Source organism: Pseudophryne corroboree, chromosome 6, assembly GCF_028390025.1.
Source record: "Pseudophryne corroboree isolate aPseCor3 chromosome 6, aPseCor3.hap2, whole genome shotgun sequence".
Classification (NCBI taxonomy): Eukaryota; Metazoa; Chordata; class Amphibia; order Anura; family Myobatrachidae; genus Pseudophryne; species Pseudophryne corroboree.
Window position 1 is genome coordinate 739,678,013 of NC_086449.1, and position 24,470 is coordinate 739,702,482.

The following is a 24,470-nucleotide window of genomic DNA, read 5'->3' on the forward strand; positions in this document are numbered from 1 at the left end:
TATAGCAGGCTCAGAATGAGCGCACACTATTATAGCAGGCTCAGAATCAGCGCACACTATTATAGCAGGCTCAGAATGAGCGCACACTATTATAGCAGGCTCAGAATGAGCGCACACTATTATAGCAGGCTCAGAATCAGCGCACACTATTATAGCAGGCTCAGAATCAGCGCACACTATTACAGCAGGCTCAGAATCAGCGCACACTATTATAGCAGGCTCAGAATGAGCGCACACTATTATAGCAGGCTCAGAATGAGCGCAGACTATTATAGCAGGCTCAGAATCAGCGCACACTATTATAGCAGGCTCAGAATGAGCGCACACTATTATAGCAGGCTCAGAATGAGCGCACACTATTATAGCAGGCTCAGAATCAGCGCACACTATTATAGCAGGCTCAGAATCAGCGCACACTATTATAGCAGGCTCAGAATGAGCGCACACTATTATAGCAGGCTCAGAATGAGCGCACACTATTATAGCAGGCTCAGAATCAGCGCACACTATTATAGCAGGCTCAGAATCAGCGCACACTATTATAGCAGGCTCAGAATGAGCGCACACTATTATAGCAGGCTCAGAATGAGCGCACACTATTATAGCAGGCTCAGAATCAGCGCACACTATTATAGCAGGCTCAGAATGAGCGCACACTATTATAGCAGGCTCAGAATCAGCGCACACTATTATAGCAGGCTCAGAATGAGCGCACACTATTATAGCAGGCTCAGAATGAGCGCACACTATTATAGCAGGCTCAGAATCAGCGCACACTATTATAGCAGGCTCAGAATCAGCGCACACTATTACAGCAGGCTCAGAATCAGCGCACACTATTATAGCAGGCTCAGAATGAGCGCACACTATTATAGCAGGCTCAGAATGAGCGCACACTATTGCAGCAGGCTCAGAATGAGCGCACACTATTATAGCAAGCTCAGAATCAGCGCACACTATTGCAGCAGGCTCAGAATGAGCGCACACTATTGCAGCAGGCTCAGAATCAGCGCACACTATTGCAGCAGAAGAAGCAGCCGTAATAGCTCTAATATGGTAATGCAGCAGGGGGCGTCACGCCTTCTGCTGCATTACTGATCTGAACTGCACTCACGGACACAGTATCGGATCTTCCCTGGCACCATCAGGTAGGCTTGCTATACCCATGGTGCCACGCAAGCCGTCCGTCAGAGGCCAGGAAATCTTTGTGCAACAATGGAGGTCCCTGGCCTCTTCCTTCCCCTAAACAGCGGCGACACACCTCCATTTTCACAAACTGATCCTGCCGCCACCCACTTCGCCAAATGGCATCAGACTATCAATTGCTGAAAGTCTGATGCCGTCCCTATGTAGCAGGACCTGTTCGCGCACACGCAGAATGAGTCAGGCGCATATACAAAGTATCGAACTGAAAGTACGAACATCGGTACTCTGCGCATCCTGGCACGCATCCAGCCACATCAACACTGTTCCCTTGACTGCTCTATGGTGATGTCATCATACAGTGTTCCCAGACTGCGCTATGTTGATGTCATCAGAGTGTTCCCAGACTGCGCTATGGTGGTGTTACTGGGCGTACTTTAAACTGTACAGTCACATAGAGGGATGACCCTATGTAGAATACAGAAATCACAGTGGACCTAATGCAGCGAGTATAAGTGTTGGAAGAGGGGGTATTGAAGGTGCGCCCTCCCCCCACAACCCCAACCCAATATTTGAGACAACAGAGTCAATGTACGGAGTCACAGCGTGCAGTGCGGCCGCCATTTAAGGTTACCATTGGCAGTGTCAGGATTGTCACGAGCCACTCCAGCGGCTGCAAGTCCACGTTGGCAATTCTGCAATCCTGGTCTGCCAGTCATAGCCTGAAAGTCCACGTCAGTATATCTGCAATCCTGGCCTGCCAGTCATAGCTTGCAAGTCCACATCAGGAGTTCTGCAACCTGGCCTGACAATTATAGCCTGCAAAACCATGTCAGCAATTCTGTAATCCTGGCCTGCCAGTCATAGCCTGCAAGTGCTCGTCAGCATTTCTACAACCCTGGCCTGCCAATCATAGCATGCAAGTCCACATAAGCAATTCTGTTACCCTGGCCTGTTAGTCATAGCCTGCAAGTCCACTACAGCAATCCTGAAACCCTGGCCAATCTGCTTAGACCTCATTTGGCCAAACCTCAGTATATCCTGCGTATCACAACTGTCTGTTAGCATCTTGCTAAGCTGAGCCACAGCTGTGCCAAAATACCTGGCTTATCTAATAATATCCTGCTAGGCCTAGCAGCAGCCACTTCCGAATACCGGATCAGCCTGCATCTCCCTACATCTGGCTTAATCCTTTGTTCTGGATCGAGCTCTGCCATATTACCCTCTCTGAGTCATCGTCAGTGCTATCTGGGGTCTTCAGACCATTGGGGTGAGCTTCTACTGATGGAGGTATTAAGCCCAGACGGCACCCTAAGTACCGGTGTACATAACAAGTGCTACGGTAACAGCCGAAGTTAAGGGCTCTAGCAGTCTCACCCCAACAGGACTGGAGCCCCCCACATCATCTTACCAGTCCAAGGATCAAGCCATCAAAACACTCTACAGCAGCTTCCAGTTCCAAAGTTCCCAGCCTCCTCATAACTAGGATGGAGATAATCCCTTTTCCGGCTGCTTCACCTCCTTCTTCCCCACAGCCCATCTCCGTCCGCCTCCAGGGCCCTACTCCACCCTGCACCCTTCACCCAGCACCTACAGTGTGTAGCTATTTACTGTGGGTTGGCCCCTCCGCTGGGACCAGGTGGTGTGGCAGGTAAGTCCAGCTGCCTCTGAGGGGGTGACATTCAGCAATTTATATAATTATATCTTGCCCACCAACCTAAAAACGTTGTGGCGACCCTGGAAGCGGGTACTGCACCACTGCCTGAAACTGACTCAGGGATCTTGCTGATTAGCAGAGCTGGTGAAGCAGACAGTCAAGAGATAACAGTTCTATAGATCACATAAATCGCATACTAAAATATCCTACAAGCAACAATGCAGCAAATTAAAAGTACACTAACACGATCTGTTTTCCTATATCACGCATCTAATATACTTCTATAAACATTTATTAAGAAATGTTTTCTGTGCGCTATAGGACGCTACCTGCCACAAACACCAGCTAGACATCCTATTTGGAAATTGGAACCATCTTGCTATCAATTCCGAGAAGATAGGGGGGTAATTCAGATCTGATCTCTGTTGTGCGTTTTCGCACAGTGGGCAATCCGGTCATAACAGCGCATGGGTATGCACTGCATTGCACACGCGCGACGGGCAACAACAACGGGGATCGCCAGTCAGCGACGGGATAATGCGAAAAATCTGTTCGCACAGGCGTTCGCAGGGTGATTGACAGGAGGAAAATCGATTGTGGTTTCTGTGTCCAAGCGTTTTCAGGGAGGGTGGCTGACGTCAGCTCCGGCCCGATCAGCCCAATTCAATCACACTGGAAGAATAAGTCCTGGGCTGCGCACACACGGAATTTTAGCAGCTCGGCGTACACATACACACTTGCACGGCGAAAATACACTCACACTGTAGGCGGTGACTATCTGAATGCAGGACAGCAAAAAACGCAGTCCAGCGATCAGATCTGAATTACCCCCCTAGTCTGCTCTTATTGCCCATATACAGTAATTACTGAAACAGCTAATTTACCACCTTCTGGTCAGAAGTGGTACTGCAGCAGCAGTGCTCAGCCAGTTCTCATGAGTGGAAATCAAGACACCTCTAAACTTGTCACCAACAATGCTCTATAAGAACAATACTCATGATGTTGCCCATTACAGGTGAGATCTACCCCAATATGAAGATTCATTCCTATCAAGATATGTAATAGGAAATACAGACATGCAGAACCTCTGCATGCAGAACACTAACATGAGTATCTCAAGGGCATGATTTATTTATTTATTTATTACCAGTTATTTATATAGCGCACACATATTCCGCAGCGCTGTACAGAGAATGTTTTGCCCATTCACATCAGTCCCTGCCCCATTGGAGCTTACAATCTATATTCCCTATCACATGTACACACACACACACATTCATGCTAGTGTTAATTTTGTTGGGAGCCAATTAGCCTACCAGTATATATTTTTGGATTGTGGGAGGAAACCGGAGAACCCGGAGGAAACCCACGCAAGTACGGGGAGAATATACAAACTCCGCACAGTTAGGGCCATGGTGGGAATCGAACCCATGACCTCAGTGCTGTGAGGCAGTAATGCTAACCATTACACCATCCGATAGCTTTTTTTGCCCAACACTCTCTCTTTCTAACCCGAGTCTCCCAATGAAGCCAGGAGCCATAACATGCTGCAGCCCACAGCTTGAGAACAGGCATTCCCTCCAATGCAATAGAAATAATTACATGGTTCTGATTAGCTTTTTTGTAGGTGGGGTAGATATGTTTCGTCAACAGTCAATATTTAGACACCATAATGTCGACATGTTCCGAATGTCGACAACAATGTTGACTTGCAAAATTTAGACAGTGACAAAATGTAGAGTCTACATGTTTAAAATGTTAACAGTCAAATGGTATGTAAGCCTAAACCCACCCTAAAACTTCTACTGTTGACATTTTAACTATGTCGACATTCTGACTGTGACAATGCTATGACATTTCAAAATAATAGTGCAGACGTTCCGACTGTCAACACTGTGATTGTAGACAAGATGACTGCATACCACTGAAGGTATATAATATGGGCTTGTTGAGGTCGGACAGAATGTTTATCTTATACCATAGTGCATTAGCTTCTGTGCCCGTCATACCTCTTTTAATCCCGCTGTAAGAATTAATGCGGTTATCCACCAGCAGAACCAGGCCGCACAAGGACATGGAATACAGAGAGAGGGCAGTCTGTAGTCTGTGTAACTTGACTCCGCTGCGGTGATTCCGTTTGTGACGGCAGAAATCCAACATGTCAGCTCTCAGCAGCCTCAGATTGTGCATGGTCTTCAGCTGTGCCCCTAGGGAGACAATGAAATGCATATCATCCTGATTTACTAATCTAAGCAACACAGGATGGCACCTTGTGGCTGCTGCAAAAGACACGTTCTCCGGCTGTAGGGAATGCTGGCACTTCCAGTTCCGGTACAGCTGCATTGTCAGCAGACATGAACCTCCAGGTACAGAACCCCCCCCCCCCCCCCCCCCACAGTTGCAATAAATTGTTACAGCTGCACAAAAATAATAATGCTTTATTGATCCCATGATGTATTTTGTTTGTCCCCAAATGAATTACATTTGCAACATTTTACATAACAATTAGCTTTTTCTTATTTTTTGTTAGTTATTACAAGCATTTCATTCACTCCAAATATTTTTTCTCCCAGTTAACGATGATTTACTGGCTGAAGGGTCCCATACATCTTTAATCAACTGTGAAAATTCACTGTTCTTCAGATGCCTGGGTTGGGGTATCCAACATGTTGGATATCCTCCATTCCCTGATCTTAACCCCAAAATGATCAGAAACAGTGAGTGAGGGAATGATAACATGCTGTATTTGCCGATTCCTAAATGGATAGCCGAATCAGATCACCAATCGGCGTTGGGGAATTTCCGTGAACATATTAGGCCTGCATAACAAAAATTATTATTATTTTGATTCTTATATTTTCTCATACGTCCTAGAGGATGCTGGGGTCCACTTCATGACCATGGGGTATAGACGGTTCCGCAGGAGCCATGGGCACTTTAAGACTTTTCAAAGGGTGTGAACTGGCTCCTCCCTCTATGCCCCTCCTCCAGACCTCAGTTTTAGAAATGTGCCCAGGCAGACTGGATGCACTCCAGGGGAGCTCTACTGAGTTTCTCTGAAAAGACTTATGTTAGGGTTTTTATTTTCAGGGAGAACTGCTGGCAACAGTCTCCCTGCTTCGTGGGACATAAAGGGAAGAAGTAGGAACCAACTTCCTCAGAGTTTCATGGCTCTGCTTCTGGCTGACAGGACACCATTAGCTCCTGAAGGGTACTGGACGCTAGCCGTGTCTAGATACTCACTCCCACAGCACGCCATCACCCCCTTCACATAGCCAGAAGTCAGAAGACAGGTGAGTGTTAGAAGATGAATCTTCAATCAAGATAGTGACGGCTAAAGGTACAGCGCGCCATTGCTGCCCACACATACACAGGTACTGCAGGGTGCAGGGCGCGTTGGGGGGGCGCCCTGGGCAGCAAATAATCTTGTAAACTGGCTAAAAGGGGGCATAAGGTGCCAAGGCACAGCCCTACCCCCGCCGGTATAAATATTATGTGTAAAATCTCTGAGGGGAAACGCGCCATTACGGGGGCAGAGCTTCCTCCTCAGTCAGCCAGCACACTGCTCAGCACCATTTTCTCTCATTCCAGACTGCAGAGAAGAAGCTGGTCCTCCTCCACTTCTGAACAAGTATCAGGGTGCAAAAAAGGGGGGGGGCTATGTGATATTCGGTGCTAAAACATATTATTCATAATATAATAGCGCTTAAAGGTTTCTGTGTACAAAGTACGCGACACAGGGATTTTGTCTCTGTGTACAAAGTACGCGGCACAGAGATTTTATCTTTTGCGCTGGGTTGTGAACTGGCTGCGCCTAACTGTGTCCTTCTGACAGATTTTACTGTGAGTCTGTCCCCTATAAGTCCCAGAGTGTCTGTGGTGTGTGTGTGCACAAGTGTGACATGTCTGAGGCAGGGAGTTCTTCCCCTGAGGAAGCCATTTTAGGGACACAGAGTTGTAATGTGGTGGCGCTCCGTCACACCAAGAGCCTGCATGGGTGAAAGAAATACGTGATAGTGTGCATCATGTCAATAGGAGAATAGATAAGTCTGAATCTCATGCAGAATGCTGGAGAAAATCTGTGGAGGATGTGATTTTTCAAGGTTCTGTTCTCCCATCCGCAGGCGACCCCTCTGGGTCACATAAAAGACTGTTTGCAAATATTGTAAATACTGATACCGACACGGACTCTGATTCCTGTGTCGATAGTGACTCCAGGGAAGTAGATCATAAATTGGCGAAAAATATACAATATATGATTGTGGCTATAAGGGAAGTTTTGGAAGTTACAGAAACCCCTCCTGTACCTCAGGAGAAGGCCTATTTCTATAAAGAAAAGAAATCCAAGGTCCAAGGTTGTTTTCCCTCCGTCCCACGAGCTAAATACTCTCTTTGAAGGGGTGTGGGTGAATCCTGAAAAGAAATTTCGCATTCCCAAAAGGATTCAGATGGCTTATCGTTTTCCTTTAGAGGACCGGAAAAAATGGGAGTCACCCCCGGTGTTAACAGTGCCCTGTATAGATTGACAAAGAAGGTGATTCTCCCTGCACCTGGGACGGCTTCGCTAAAGGAGCCGGCAGACCGCAAATTGGAGACTACATTAAAATCCATTTATGTTGCCAATGGTACGCTGCTCAGGCCCACAATTGCTTGCGCATGGGTGAGTCGTGCTATTGAAAAAATAAGATTTTACTTACCGGTAAATCTATTTCTCGTAGTCCGTAGTGGATGCTGGGGACTCCGTAAGGACCATGGGGAATAGACGGGCTCCGCAGGAGACATGGGCACTTTAAGAAAGAATTTGGATTCTGGCGTGCTCTGGCTCCTCCCTCTATGTCCCTCCTCCAGACCTCAGTTAGAGAAACTGTGCCCGGAAGAGCTGACAGTACAATGAAAGGATTTTGGGAATCCAGGGTAAGACTCATACCAGCCACACCAATCACAGCGTATAACTTGTGATAACTTTACCCAGTTAACAGTATGAACAACAACAGAGCATCAGATCAATCCTGATGCAACTATACATAACCCTTATTTAAGCAATAACTATATACAAGCATTGCAGAAGAAGTCCGCACTTGGGACGGGCGCCCAGCATCCACTACGGACTACGAGAAATAGATTTACCGGTAAGTAAAATCTTATTTTCTCTAACGTCCTAGTGGATGCTGGGGACTCCATAAGGACCATGGGGATTATACCAAAGCTCCCAAACGGGCGGGAGAGTGCGGATGACTCTGCAGCACCGAATGAGCAAACACAAGGTCCTCCTCAGCCAGGGAATCAAACTTGTAGAACTTTGCAAAGGTGTTTGAACCTGACCAAGTAGCCGCTCGGCAAAGCTGTAATGCCGAGACCCCTCGGGCAGCCGCCCAAGAAGAGCCCACCTTCCTTGTGGAATGGGCCTTAACTGATTTAGGCAGCGGCAACCCTGCCGCAGAATGAGCCTGCTGAATCGTGTTACAGATCCAGCGAGCAATAGTTTGCTTTGAAGCAGGCGCCCCAAGCTTGTTGGAAGCATACAGGATAAACAAAGATTCCGTTTTCCTGACCTTAGCCGTTCTGGCTACATAAACCTTCAAAGCCCTGACCACATCCAGTGACTCGGAATCCTCCAAGTCAGTAGTAGCCACAGGCACCACGATAGGTTGGTTTATATGAAAGGATGAAATAACTTTTGGCAGAAATTGTGGGCGGGTTCACAATTCTGCTCTATCCGCATGGAAAACCAGATAAGGGCTTTTATGTGACAAAGCCGCTAACTCTGACACACGCCCAGCCGAAGCCAAGGCTAATAGCATGACCACCTTCCACGTGAGATATTTCAATTCCACCGTTTTGAGTGGTTCAAACCAGTGTGATTTCAGGAAACTCAACACCACGTTAAGATTCCAAGGTGCCACTGGAGGCACAAAAGGGGGCTGAATATGCAGCACTCCCTTTACAAACGTCTGAACTTCAGGCAGAGAAGCCAGTTCTTTTTGAAAGAAAATGGATAAGGCCGAAATCTGAACCTTAATGGAACCCAATTTTAGGCCCAAAGTCACTCCCGCCTGTAGGAAGTGAAGGAAACGGCCCAGCTGGAATTCCTCCGTAGGGGCATTCCTGGCCTCACACCAAGCCACATATTTTCGCCATATACGGTGATAATGTTGAGCTGTCACATCCTTCCTAGCCTTTATTAGCGTAGGAATAACTTCATCCGGAATGCCTTTTTCTGCTAGGATCCGGCGTTCAACTGCCATGCCGTCAAACGCAGCCGCGGTAAGTCTTGGAACAGACAGGGCCCCTGTTGCAACAAGTCCTGTCTTAGAGGCAGAGGCCACGGGTCCTCTGTGAGCATTTCTTGCAGATCTGGATACCAAGTCCTTCTTGGCCAATCCGGAACAATGAGTATTGTTCTCACTCCTCTTTTTCTTATGATTCTCAGCACCTTGGGTATGAGAGGAAGAGGAGGAAATACATAGACTGACTGGAATACCCATGGTGTCACCAGTGCGTCCACAGCTATCGCCTGAGGGTCCCTTGACCTGGCGCAATATCTCTGTAGCTTTTTGTTGAGGCGGAATGCCATCATATCCACCTGTGGCAGTTCCCACCGACTTGCAATCTGCGTGAAGACTTCTTGATGAAGTCCCCACTCTCCCGGGTGGAGGTCGTGCCTGCTGAGAAAGTCTGCTTCCCAGTTGTCCACTCCCGGAATGAACACTGCTGACAGTGCGCTTACGTGATTCTCCGCCCAGCGAAGAATTCTGGTGGCTTCTACCATCGCCACCCTGCTCCGTGTGCCGCCTTGGCGGTTTACATGAGCCACTGCGGTGATGTTGTCTAACTGAATCAGAACCGGTTGGTCACGAAGCAGGGACTCCGCTTGACGTAGGGCGTTGTATATGGCCCTTAGTTCCAGGATGTTGATGTGAAGGCAAGTCTCTTGACTTGACCACAGCCCTTGGAAATTTCTTCCCTGTGTGACTGCACCCCACCCTCGGAGGCTTGCATCCGTGGTCACCAGGACCCAGTCCTGAATGCCGAATCTGCGACCTTCGAGAAGGTGAGCATTCTGCAGCCACCACAGGAGAGACACCCTGGCCCTGGGGGATAGGGTGATCAACCGATGTATCTGAAGATGTGATCCGGACCACTTGTCCAACAGATCCCACTGAAAGGTCCTCGCATGGAACCTGCCGAAGGGAATGGCCTCGTATGATGCCACCATCTTTCCCAGGACTCGCGTGCAGTGATGCACCGACACCTGTTTTGGTTTTAATAGTTCTCTGACCAGTGTCATGAGCTCCTGAGCCTTCTCCATCGGGAGATAAACCCTCTTCTGGTCTGTGTCCAGAATCATGCCCAGGAAAGGCAGACGAGTCGTAGGAATCAACTGCGACTTTGGAATATTTAGAATCCAGCCGTGCTGTTGTAACACTTCCCGAGAGCGTGCCACACTGATCAGCAACTGCTCTCTGGACCTCGCCTTTATGAGGAGATCGTCCAAGTATGGGATAATTGTGACCCCTTGCTTCCGCAGGAGCACCATCATTTCCGCCATTACCTTGGTAAATATTCTCGGTGCCGTGGAGAGACCAAACGGCAACGTCTGAAATTGGTAATGACAATCCTGTACCACGAATCTGAGGTACGCCTGATGAGGTGGGTAAATGGGGACATGAAGGTATGCATCCTTTATATCCAGAGACACCATAAAATCCCCCCCTTCCAGGCTTGCGATGACCGCTCTGAGCGATTCCATCTTGAACTTGAACCTTTTCAGGTATATGTTCAGGGATTTTAAATTCAATATGGGTCTGACCGAACCGTCCGGTTTCGGTACCACAAACATGGTCGAATAATAACCCTTTCCTTGTTGAAGGAGGGGAACCTTGACCACCACCTGCTGAAGATACAATTTGTGAATTGCAGCTAACACTATTATCCTCTCTAAGGGGGAAGCTGGCAGGGCCGATTTGAGGTATCGGTGAGGGGGCATCTCTTCGAATTCCAGCTTGTATCCCTGAGACACAATCTCTATCGCCCAGGGATCCACCTGGGAGTGAAAACACTTGTGGCTGAAATTTCGGAGACGCGCCCCCACCGGGCCTAGCCCCGCCTGTGGAGCCCCAGCATCATGCGGTGGATTTAGTGGAAGCCAGGGAGGACTTCCTGGGAACTAGCTGTGTTATGCAGCTTCTTTCCTCTGGCAAGAAAGGACGCACCTCGGACTTTCTTGCCTTTTTGTGATCGAAAGGACTGCATTTGGTAATATGTTGCTTTCTTAGGTTGTGAGGGAACATATGGCAAAAAATTTGACTTTCCATCAGTAGCCGTGAAGACCAGGTCCGAGAGACCCTCCCCAAACAATTCCTCACCCTTGTAAGGTAAAACCTCCATGTGCCTTTTTGAGTCGGCATCACCTGTCCATTGCCGAGTCCACAGGACCCTTCTGGCAGAAATCGACATTGCATTTATTCTAGAGCCCAGTAGGCTAATGTCTCTTTGAGCATCTCTCATATATAGGACAGCGTCTTTTATATGCCCCAGGGTCATTAATATAGTATCCTTGTCTAAGGTATCAAGTTCCTCAGATAAGGTATCCGTCCATGGTGCTACAGCACTACACACCCAGGCCAACGCAATTGCCGGCCTTAGTAAGGTACCTGAATGTGTATAAATGGACTTCAGGGTACCCTCTTGCTTTCTATCCGCAGCATCTTTTAGGGTGGCCGTATCCTGTGACGGCAGGGCTACCCTCTTGGATAAGCGTGTTAAAGCTTTGTCCACCCTAGGGGAGGATTCCCAGCGTAACCTGTCCGTTGGCGGGAAAGGATACGCCATAAGCATCCGTTTGGAAATATGCAGTTTTTTATCTGGAGATTCCCAAGCCTTTTCACATAACTTATTTAGCTCATGTGAAGGGGGAAAGGTCACCACCTGCCTTTTCTCCCCATACATATTAACCCTCTTGTCAGGGACTGGGGTTTCCTCTGTGATGTGCAACACATCCTTAATTGCTATAATCATATAACGGATGGATTTAGCCAATTTAGGCTGTAACTTTGCATCATCGTAATCGACACTGGAGTCAGAATCCATGTCGGTATCTGTGTCAACAATTTGGGATAGTGGGCGCTTCTGAGACCCTGACGGCCTCTGCGACATAGGATCAGGCATGGGCTGAGACCCCGACTGTCCTAAGGTTTCAGCTTTATCCAACCTTTTATGCAAGGAATTAACATTATCATTTAAAACCTTCCACATATCCATCCAATCAGGTGTCGGCGCCGTCGGCGGAGACACCACATTCATTTGCTCCCGCTCTGCTTCCACATAGCCTTCCTCGTCAAACATGTCGACACAAGCGTACCGACACACCACACACACAGGGGATGCTCTTTTTGAAGACAGTTCCCCCACAAGGCCCTTTGGAGAGACAGAGAGAGAGTATGCCAGCACACACCCCAGCGCTATATGTCCCAGGAATCACACAGTAACTTAGTGTTAACCCAGTAGCTGCTGTATATTATGTTTTTGCGCCTAATTTATGTGCCCCCCCTCTCTTTTTACCCTCTTCTACCGTGAATCTGCAGGGGAGAGCCTGGGGAGCTTCCTCTCAGCGGAGCTGTGGAGAAAAAATGGCGCTGGTGAGTGCTGAGGAAGAAGCCCCGCCCCCTCAGCGGCGGGCTTCTGTCCCGCGTTTATGTACAATATTATGGCGGGGGCTCATACATATATACAGTGCCCAACTGTATATATGTCTAACTTTTGCCAAGAGGTCCTAATTGCTGCCCAGGGCGCCCCCCCTGCGCCCTGCACCCTACAGTGACCGGAGTATGTGGGTGTAGTGTGGGAGCAATGGCGCACAGCTGCAGTGCTGTGCGCTACCTCAGTGAAGACTGGAGTCTTCTGCCGCCGATTTCGAAGTCTTCTTGCTTCTTTCACCCGGCTTCTGTCTTCCGGCTCTGCGAGGGGGACGGCGGCGCGGGGACGGGATCGGACGACAAGGGGTGAGATCCTGTGTACGATCCCTCTGGAGCTAATGGTGTCCAGTAGCCTAAGAAGCAGGACCTATCTGCAGAGAGTAGGGCTGCTTCTCTCCCCTCAGTCCCACGATGCAGGGAGTCTGTTGCCAGCAGAGCTCCCTGAAAATAAAAAACCTAACAAAATACTTTCTTTATAGCAAGCTCAGGAGAGCTCACTAATCAGCACCCAGCTCGTCCGGGCACAGATTCAAACTGAGGTCTGGAGGAGGGACATAGAGGGAGGAGCCAGAGCACACCAGAATCCAAATTCTTTCTTAAAGTGCCCATGTCTCCTGTGGAGCCCGTCTATTCCCCATGGTCCTTACGGAGTCCCCAGCATCCACTAGGACGTTAGAGAAATGGTCAGACAACTTGTCATCAGAAATCGACACGATTAATAACGATGAGATACTCCTAAAGTTAGGGAATATCAAAGACGCGGCCGCATACATGCTAGAAGCGATGAAGGATATTGGACTCTTGGGTTCAACAGCCGCTACCATGGCAGTATCGGCTCGGCGGGCGTTGTGGATTCGCCAGTGGAACGCTGATGCAGATTCCAAAAAGAATATGGAGGCTCTCCCATATAAAGGTGAGGCCTTATTTGGTGATGGGCTGGATGCGTTAGTCTCATCGGCTACCGCAGGTAAGTCGACATTTTTGCTTGCACCGGCAAAAAAGACACATCACTCTCACATGCAGTCCTTTCGGCCCAACAAACACAAAAAGGCCAAAGGTTCCCCCTTCTTTGCAGGTAGGGGAAGGGGAAAAGGAAAGAAGTCTGCAGCGTCTCCAGGATCCCAGGAGCAGAAGTCAACCCCTACTTCTGCCAAATCTACAGCATGACGCTGGGGCTCCCTTGCGGGAGGCCGCTCGGATGGGGGCACGTCTGAAACTGTTCAGTCAAGGTTGGATTCAATCTGGCCTGGACCCATGGGTTTTACAAATAGTATCCCAGGGGTACAAGCTGGAGTTTCAAGATGTCCCCCCATGCCGATTTTTCAAATCGACCTTGCCAGCTTCTCTCCCAGAAAGAGAGGCAGTAACAACGGCAATTCAAAAGTTATGTCAGCATCAGGTCATAGTCCTGGTGCCCTTGTCACAACAAGGAGAAGGGTTTTATTCAAGCCTCTTTGTAGTTCCGATGCCGGACGGCTCGGTCAGACCAATTTTAAACCTAAAAAATCTGAATCTCTACTTGAAAAGGTTCAAGTTCAAAATGGAATCACTGAGGGCAGTGACTTCCAGTCTGGAGGAGGGGGACTTCATGGTGTCAGTAGACATAAAGGATGCTTACCTGCATGTTCCCATTTATCCTCCTCATCAGGCTTATCTGAGATTCGCGGTTCAGGACTGCCATTACCAGTTCCAGACGTTGCATTTCGGTCTCTCCACGGCACCGAGGGTATTCACCAAGGTGATGGCGGAGATGATGGTCCTCCTTCGTCAAAAAGGAGTCAATATAATTCCTTATCAGGCCGATCTCCTGATAAAGGCGAGATCCAGGGAGCAGTTGCTGCAGAACATCACACTCTCCCTGTCCATACTCCAACAACACGGTTGGATCATTCATTTTCCAAAGTCTCAGTTGGAACAGACGACAAGATTGTCTTTCTCGGGATGATACTGGACACAGAAGTTCAGAGAGTATTTCTTCCAGTGGAAAAGGCTCTGGAAATCCAGAGAATGGTCAAACAGATACTGAAACCAACAAGTGTGTCGATCCATCAGTGCATTTGGTTGTTGGGGAAGATGGTGGCGGCCTATGAGGCCATACAGTTTGGCAGATTCCATGCCAGAGTGTTCCAATGGAACCTGTTGGACAAGTGGTCCGGATCCCACCTACACATGCACCGGAAGATAATCCTGTCATCAAAAGCCAGGATTTCGCTCCTATGGTGGCTACACAGTTCTCACTTATTGGAGGGACGCAGGTTCGGGATTCAGGGCTGGGTCCTGGTAACCACGGATGCAAGCCTCCGAGGCTGGGGAGCTGTCACTCAGGGGGAAAGCTTCCAAGGAAAATGGTCAAGTCAGGAAGCCTGCCTTCACATAAACGGTCTAGAATTGAGAGCCATTTACAACGGTCTTCTACAAGCGGTACATCTTCTTCAATATCATCCCGTGCAGATCCAGTCGGACAATGTAACAGCAGTCGCGTACATAAAAAGGCAAGGCGGAACGAAAGGCAGAGCAGCAATGGCAGAGGAGTCAAGGATTCTCCTCTGGGCAGAAAGACATGTCAGAGCTCTGTCGGCGATTTTCATTCCGGGTGTGGACAACTGGGAAGCAGACTTCCTCAGCAGACAAGATCTCCATCCAGGAGAGTGGGGCCTCCACCAAGAGGTCTTCGCAGAGGTGACAAGTCTCTGGGGCGTTCCTCAAGTAGACATGATGGCATCTCGTCTCAACAAGAAGCTTCAGAGATATTGTTCCAGGTCGAGAGACCCTCAAGCAATAGCAGTGGATGCACTGGTGGCCCAGTGGATATTCCGGTCAGTGTATGTCTTCCCTTCACTTACGCTGATCCCAAAAGTTCTCAAGATAATAAGAACAAGAGTTCGAGCAATCTTCATTGCCCCAGACTGGCCAAGGAGGGCTTGGTACCCAGATCTTCAGGGGTTGCTCATAGAAGATCCTCGGCCTCTTCCTCCTCGCGAGGACCTGCTACAGCAGGGGCCGTGCGTGTATCAAGACTTACCGCGGCTACGTTTGACGGCATGGCTGTTGAGCGCCAGATCCTAGCCTGAAAGGGTATTCCCAAGGAAGTCATTCCCACTCTTATTCAGGCCAGGAAAGGAGTAACGTCTAAACATTACCACCGTATTTGGAGAAAATATATATCTTGGTGTGAATCCAAGAAGGCTCCTACGGAAGAGTTTGAGTTGGGACGTTTTCTCCATTTTCTGCAGGCTGGTGTGGATGCGGGCCTTAGATTGGGGTCAATCAAGGTCCAGATTTCGGCCTTATCAGTTTTCTTTCAAAAACAATTGGCTTCTCTTCCAGAAGTTTAGACCTTCGTGAAAGGGGTTCTGCACATCCAGCCTCCATTTGTGCCTCCAGTGGCACCATGGGACTTTAATGTGGTGTTGCAGTTCCTTCAATCGAGTTGGTTTGAACCTCTACAGGAGATAGAGTTGAAGTTTCTCACTTGGAAAGTGGTGATGCTTTTGGCCTTGGCATCCGCAAGGCGGGTGTCTGAGTTCCGGGCCTTGTCTCACAAGAGCCCTTACCTGATCTTCCATGAAGATAGGGCGGAGTTGAGAACTCGCTAACATTTTCTTCCAAAGGTGGTTTCATCTTTCCACATAAACCAACCTATTGTGGTGCCAGTGGCTACTGACACGTTCACGGAGTCAAAGTCTCTAGATGTGGTTAGGGCTTTGAAGATTTATGTCGCTAGAACAGCTCGGATACGGAAAACAGAGGCTCTGTTTTGGGTGTCCTGCTTCCAAGCAGACTATTGCGCGCTGGATCAGAGGTACGATTCAGCACGCTTATTCTACGGCTGGATTGCCGTTACCGACGTCGGTGAAGGCCCATTCTACCAGGAAGGTGGGCTCGTCCTGGGCGGCTGCCCGGGGGGTCTCGGCATTACAACTTTGCCGAGCAGATACTTGGTCAGGGTCAAACACATTTGCTAAATTTTAGAAGTTTGACACTTTGGCCGATGAGGACCTCAAGTTTGGTCAATCGGTGCTGCAGGGTCATCCGCACTCTCCCGCCCGTACTGGAGCTTTGGTATAAACCCCATGGTCATGAAGTGGACCCCAGCATCCTCTAGGACGTATGAGAAAACAGGATTTTAATACCTACCGGTAAATCCTTTTCTCCTAGTCCGTAGAGGATGCTGGGCGCCCGACCCAGTGCGTACTTTACCTGCAGTTTTGTTTATAAGAGTTACACAAGTTGTGTTGTATTAGTTTTCAGCAGATTGCTGTAATTGGTTCATGCCTGTTGGCGTGTGTCATGTTGAATGCCATGTTGTGCGGTATGGTTGAGGTGTGAGCTGGTATGAATCTCACAATTAATATTAAAGTAAATCCTTTCCTTGAAATATCCATCTCCCTGGTGACAGTTCCTATAACTGAGGTCTGGAGGAGGGGCATAGAGGGAAGGAGCCAGTTCACACCCTTTGAAAAGTCTTAAAGTGCCCATGGCTCCTGCGGAACCGTCTATACCCCATGGTCATGAAATGGACCCCAGCATCCTCTACGGACTAGGAGAAAAGGATTTACCGGTAGGTATTAAAATCTTGTTTTTATATAGTGCCGTCAAATGTGCAGACTGTACAGAGAGAATTTTGAAAAAAAGGGTTTGGTAGAAAAGGCAGAGGCGCTCCTTGTAAATTAAATTCCCTGCTGCCTCCCCCTACCACCACTGGATTAATCCCAAGAATAATCCAAATTTGAGCAAAAAGTTAGAACGAGATGTATGGGTGTAGGGAGTTGGCGCTGGAATGGGGGCAAGGGATAAAGCTGATGATTCAGCTGGGAGATTATTGTTTTTAAGTGAAGGAAATGAATGAATACTTATCTTGATAATTTTCCAATAGGTTCCTGGTCCCTAATAGGGAGATGTTTTCCTCCAGGAAAAATGGGATCATGCAACGAGGTGGTATGAAAAACACAAAACAATAACAGCGTTTTGAGTTGAAAATCCTCAATAGGATCTTACATATGGAATGTACATTTTTGATAGTAGGTATATAGACAGATTTATATAGATAGAATGATCATACCTCACTTACGTAAAGTGAGTGAGGTTTAAAACGTGTAAAGGTTTCTTTTATATACTGATACTGTAATCTTCAGCGTACCTAATTTACAATAAAAAGTAAGGATATAAACTCATCAAGGTATCTTTTTAAGCTGAGCTGCGTACCGGTACTCACTGGTAGAAGCGTTTTCAGTCTGCACATCAAGGTATCTTTATCCAATCAGCATTCTTAATAAAGAGAAGGCCCTTGATAAAGAGAATTCACTCGAAACGCGTTGGCTGGGAGGAGGATTTTGCCCGCTTGGACTGGTTTCTGCACGGCTGGGGAAAGGTACGACCTTTATGATTTATTTATTCTTTAAAGTTCCCTTGGTACCGGCCCATTTGAACTGGATTATAGATGGTCGTACATGTTCCTCTGTCGGGCGGCTCTCTTTCCTCGTGGTCAATACTCCATTTATGTGTAAACCTTTTATTTGTTTTTATCCAATAAATCCCTTTTTTCTATATGGGTGATTTATTAAGAATGCGGATTGGATAAAGATACCTTGATGTGCAGACTGAAAACGCTTCTACCAGTGAGTACCGGTACGCAGCTCAGCTGAAAAAGATACCTTGATGAGTTTATATCCTTACTTTTTATTGTAAGTTAGGTACGCTGAAGATTACAGTATCAGTATATAAAAGAAACCTTTACACGTTTTAAACCTCACTCACTTTACGTAAGTGAGGTATGATCATTCTATCTATATAAATCTGTCTATATACCTACTATCAAAAATGTACATTCCATATGTAAGATCCTATTGAGGATTTTCAACTCAAAACGCTGTTATTGTTTTGTGTTTTTCATACCACTTCGTTGCATGATCCCATTTTTCCTGGAGGAAAACATCTCCCTATTAGGGACTAGGAACCTATTGGAAAATTATCACGATAAGTATTCATTCATTTCCTTCACTTAAAAACAATAATCTCCCAGATGAATCATCAGCTTTATCCCTTGCCCCCATTCCAGCGCCAACTCCCTACACCCATACATCTCGTTCTAACTTTTTGTACAGAGAGAATATTTGTCACTAATGGAGCTTAAAGTCAAAATGTATGCACTTACAATATACCATACAGGTAAGTCCATGTACTCATGTAAACATCAAATCATGTCGCATTATGTTGCCGTGATTGTTGTGGTACCTCTTGTATCTTTCCTCTTCCAGTCCCCCCCCCCCCCCCCCCCCCAGCCCTATTTACTATACGTAAGTCCTGAGATTCTAGAAGACCTTACCCAAATGTATTGTGAAACTTTCTTCCAGCTGCCCATGTTCCTCATACAAAGGACGCCTCGAATCCGCCGGTTCCTGAAGGAGACTTGGCTGCACCTTAATTTCTTCACTATGAAACAAAAAAACAAAGGCAAAGACTATGACATGTGTAGATGGAAAACGGAAAGGGCAAGGTGGAATATTAACCTCTGTGTGTGGTGTATTCAGCCGGGAATCTAACCTTATAAAACTGTTGTTGGGATTCTTGAGGTCCTGGTGTAACTTTATCACCCAGTCCTGGTACTCCTGTTTCTGGATTGTGGACAACTGTTTCAACTCTGTGATCCATTTATTTTCCAATATCTGCAAAAAAAACCACAGAAAAAAAAATAGCACCATTATGAGATATTGATTTAAAGGACTGTTTCTATTTATGGGCTGCAAAGCACCTTATTTTCTTTTTCTGTGCCTAAGCAGTGACCACCCTTTTGAACTGGGCTATAAGTTTTGTTTTCCATTTCTATTGCTGCAGCTTCTGGGCTCCCAGAGAGCTGTCACCAGGTCACGAAACAATCAATGACCGGAGAGAGCTCAGGGAGGGACGCCGGTACCATAACTGTGGTTGGAGCAGCTACGCAGCCCCGTCTCACTCACTGCGATTGAGACAGGGCTTGCTGCGGGCTTCCTCTAAAGCTCCACCCACATATGTAGCAGGGACGGATCTAGACTTTTCTTTAAGGGGGGGGCGGTTTACTGTTTAATCTTGACTCCTCCCTCTACAGTCCCAACTCCTCCGTTCTGCAATCCTAATGCCTCCTCTCTCAATTCTGACTGAACTTTTTGAGTGAGACTGAGATAGAGCTTTGTGATTGTTCTATGTACATGAGACTGTGCTATGGGGTAGTTGTAATTATTAGCCCTAGTACCCACACACCAACAAGTGAGGGGCAAATGCTCTGTAACCCTTGCTCTCCTGGCTCCTCTGTGCTGCTATGGTATAAGCTGCAGCACATCGTTCTGCCTCAGGCTCTCCCCGGAGAGCTCTCTTCTGCTCAAAAGTGGGCGTGACTATGACTGTGATGGGGGGTCGTCCCCTTCGCCCCCCCCTAGATCTGGCCCTGATCTGTAGAACACTGCTCTGGTTGGACCTTATGCATACTTTCCTATCCTTCCTCGAATGCCAAGGTGAGTCCACACAGACTCCTGTGGAAGAGGCTACAATCTAGTAACATGTGCGGGACAAGATGGGGCAAGAAAACGTGAAGTAACCTATGACACTGGTACCTCCCCACAAGGCCAAAAGGCTATAGTAATTTCAGTTACTGAGACACAAGTGGTTATGCCCTGTGTATGAATCAACCAATCCACAAAGCTGTCCCTCTAATGTTTACTGCGGCTGCATGGTGTGGACATATATAGCCAAGTATAATCACACCAGCTGTTTCACGTTTATTGTTAAGTCTAGTTGTACTGTATTGTGTGAACATTACATATTACTACATTTTTTTTTATTTCGGGTGTGACCCGGTTTTTAGGGCATATAGATTTCTATAAATGTCATTAATATATTATGAAGAAAACAAAATATTTTAATTTTTCGTTTTAAGGGGGGTACACACTAGGCGATGTGCTCTATGAGTGATGTCGCCTAGTGTTTCCCCCTCCCGGCCGGGCGGTCGGCGGCAGTGCATACACACTGAGCAAAATGACGACCATATCGCCCAGTGACGTCACGCCGCGGCTGTGCAGGCAGCTCTTGGATGACAGTCCAAATTGAGCTGCATGCACGGGCGTCAGCGAGGGTCGTTATCGACCCGCGGGGCCACGCATCGCTCATCGTCGCCGGCATACACACCTGCCGAGAAAGTAAACGACATCGCTCAGCAAGGGTGAAAATGAGTGACGTTGTTTCTTTTCTCGGCAACTGTGTACAGTATGCACCATTAGTTCTTTTCCAATTCTGTCATCTGTGCTTAAACCGGGATATCTTGCCATAACGTAATCCCGGAATATTAGAATTGGGAAAATGCCGTCCCAGACACTGCGTTACATAATCACCTGTTGAGATTCAAAATGCTGAGCAGCTACCGAGTTAACATCTTGGTCACTTAATGACTTGCCCAGTTCCTGCATGACTTTATTCATCTCTAGTCCTTGTCTGTAGGGACAAAACTGATCATTACTTTATGAAGATTATGGATGCATGAAATGATTGTAAAATGCATGATATTTCAGGTTACAAACCATTCAGTCATTATGAAAATATACCAGTACTGATCTATGCCCTCCAGTGACCGTACTTCTATAAACCTCTTTACAAAAAGTTTCCATAAGGACAAAAAATAAAAAAAAATCACTAATCTAAATGTACAAATGCCGGTATGGTTAGCCATGTCTATGTCCACTTTAATAGAACTACGTTAGTGACTGTCCATTGCTTTCATTCTCTTCTCCCTCTACGGAGAGACGCTCAGGTCATCCCCCACGCTCAGGTCATCCCCCATAACCCGTAGCCGGGAGAGGTGGAAATACAATTCAAGTAAGACCGAGAGGACGGGAATAAATAGAAATACCGCTCTCGTAGTTTTTTCAGCTCCACGTCTCTTTCGCCCAGCAGCTCCGAGATGCTGACAAAGTAATTGTGCTCCAGATTCAGAAGTGTTTCAGAAGCCGGGGAATGGATGAGGTCATGGTAAATATCGGCAAAATCTTCATCCTGACTGGGTTCCTCTGGACGTGCATGTTCTAGAGTGGCCTATAGGGAGGAGAGAATGTAGTTTATAGATCTAACAGGGACCAGTAGTACATGAATATTAGTCAGGCCTCATGAATATTGGTCAGGCCTCCATGAATATTAGTCAGGCCTCCATGCATATTAGTCAGGTAGGAACTCAATTTTGTCAATAGTTTTGCAGCAAAGTCACATCTATTATATAACAGGCTTAAGTGTCCATCTAGCACAAGCGCAGGGAAAGCGAAAGGAAGGACCCGCCCCCTTTCACCCACTGCCTTCACTGCTTGCCTTATGCCCTGACACAGACTCTTCTACATTCCCAGAGAAATAAGGAAGCGGGATGAGGAGTGACGGAGATGGGAGGAAGGTGAGGGAAGAGACAGGGGAAAGAGAAAAACGCCAATGCTGGGAACAATAGCACATATATTATGAATTGCATTTAAGACACTGTGCAGAACATACATTACAGCTAAAAAGCCATGTCACTCAATCGGTTCTTATCTGCCGTCAAATTCTATGTTTTTATGACAAATCCACAGCTTCTTTCATGCTAGCAGAGTTCTACTGCCCCCTAGTGGCATTCACTTTAGCCTGAATAAAAATAAGAATTTACTTACCGATAATTCTATTTCTCATAGTCCGTAGTGGATGCTGGGAACTCCGAAAGGACCATGGGGAATAGCGGCTCCGCAGGAGACTGGGCACAAAAGTAAAAGCTTTAGGACTACCTGGTGTGCACTGGCCCCTCCCCCTATGACCCCCCTCCAAGCCTCAGTTAGGATACTGTGCCCGGACGAGCGTACACAATAAGGAAGGATTTTGAATCCCGGGTAAGACTCATACCAGCCACACCAATCACACCGTACAACTTGTGATCTGAACCCAGTTAACAGCATGATAACAGAGGAGCCTCTGAAAAGATGGCTCACAACAATAATAACCCGATTTTTGTAACAATAACTATGTACAAGTATTGCAGACAATCCGCACTTGGGATGGGCGCCCAGCATCCACTACGGACTATGAGAAATAGAATTATCGGTAAGTAAATTCTTATTTTCTCTGACGTCCTAGTGGATGCTGGGAACTCCGAAAGGACCATGGGGATTATACCAAAGCTCCCAAACGGGCGGAAGAGTGCGGATGACTCTGCAGCACCGAATGAGAGAACTCCAGGTCCTCCTCAGCCAGGGTATCAAATTTGTAGAATTTAGCAAACGTGTTTGCCCCTGACCAAGTAGCTGCTCGGCAAAGTTGTAAAGCCGAGACCCCTCGGGCAGCCGCCCAAGATGAGCCCACTTTCCTTGTGGAATGGGCTTTTACAGATTTTGGCTGTGGCAGGCCTGCCACAGAATGTGCAAGCTGAATTGTACTACAAATCCAACGAGCAATAGTCTGCTTAGAAGCAGGAGCACCCAGCTTGTTGGGTGCATACAGGATAAACAGCGAGTCAGATTTTCTGACTCCAGCCGTCCTGGAAACATATATTTTCAGGGCCCTGACTACGTCCAGCAACTTGGAATCCTCCAAGTCCTTAGTAGCCGCAGGTACCACAATAGGCTGGTTTAAGTGAAACGCTGAAACCACCTTAGGGAGAAATTGAGGACGAGTCCTCAATTCTGCCCTGTCCGTATGAAAAATTAGGTAAGGGCTTTTATAGGATAAAGCCGCCAATTCTGAGACACGCCTGGCTGAAGCCAGGGCTAACAGCATTACCACTTTCCATGTGAGATATTTTAAGTCCACAGTGGTGAGTGGTTCAAACCAATGTGATTTTAGGAACCCCAAAACTACATTGAGATCCCAAGGTGCCACTGGAGGCACAAAAGGAGGCTGTATATGCAGTACCCCCTTGACAAACGTCTGAACTTCAGGAACTGAAGCTAGTTCTTTCTGGAAGAAAATCGACAGGGCCGAAATTTGAACCTTAATGGACCCTAATTTTAGGCCCATAGACAGTCCTGTTTGCAGGAAACGACCCAGTTGAAATTCCTCTGTAAGGGCCTTCCTGGCCTCACACCACGCAACATATTTTCACCAAATACGGTGATAATGTTGCACAGTTACATCCTTCCTGGCTTTGATCAGGGTAGGGATGACTTCATCCGGAATGCCTTTTTCCTTCAGGATCCGGCGTTCAACCGCCATGCCGTCAAACGCAGCTGCGGTAAGTCTTGGAACAGACAGGGTCCCTGCTGGAGCAGGTCCTTTCTTAGAGGTAGAGGCCACGGGTCCTCCGTGAGCATCTCTTGAAGTTCCGGGTACCAAGTCCTTCTTGGCCAATCCGGAGCCACGAGTATAGTCCTTACTCCTCTCCTTCTTATGATTCTCAGTATCTTGGGTATGAGAGGCAGAGGAGGGAACACATACACTGACTGGTACACCCACGGTGTTACCAGAGCGTCCACAGCTATTGCCTGAGGGTCCCTTGACCTGGCGCAATATCTGTCTAGTTTTTTGTTGAGGCGGGACGCCATCATGTCCACCTTTGGTTTTTCCCAACGGTTCACAATCATGTGGAAGACTTCTGGGTGAAGTCCCCACTCCCCCGGGTGGAGGTCGTGTCTGCTGAGGAAGTCTGCTTCCCAGTTGTCCGCTCCCGGAATGAACACTGCTGACAGTGCTATCACATGATTTTCCGCCCAGCGAAGAATCCTTGCAACTTCCGTCATTGCCCTCCTGCTTCTTGTGCCGCCCTGTCTGTTTACGTGGGCGACTGCCGTGATGTTGTCCGACTGGATCAACACCGGCTGACCCTGAAGCAGAGGCCTTGCTTGACTTAGGGCATTGTAAATGGCCCTTAGTTCCAGGATATTTATGTGAAATGACGTTTCCATGCTTGACCACAAGCCCTGGAAATTTCTTCCCTGTGTGACTGCTCCCCAGCCTCTCAGGCTGGCATCCGTGGTCACCAGGACCCAGTCCTGAATGCCGAATCT

General features: G+C 47.5%; 1 protein-coding gene across 4 annotated transcripts in view; it reads right to left on the minus strand.

The window, feature by feature from the left end:
* Nucleotides 1-24,470, minus strand: part of FERRY3 (FERRY endosomal RAB5 effector complex subunit 3) — a 131,188-nt gene that overhangs the window by 81,797 nt on the left and 24,921 nt on the right. For all 4 annotated transcript variants that reach the window (XM_063928478.1, XM_063928479.1, XM_063928481.1 and 1 more), the window contains exons 4-8: nt 21,371-21,552; nt 20,856-20,955; nt 19,039-19,160; nt 18,821-18,927; nt 4,810-5,007 (exon numbers count right to left, since the gene is read on the minus strand). In XM_063928478.1, coding sequence (XP_063784548.1) covers nt 4,810-5,007; nt 18,821-18,927; nt 19,039-19,160; nt 20,856-20,955; nt 21,371-21,552 — 709 coding nt within the window. The remainder of the gene's footprint in view (nt 1-4,809; nt 5,008-18,820; nt 18,928-19,038; nt 19,161-20,855; nt 20,956-21,370; nt 21,553-24,470) is intronic.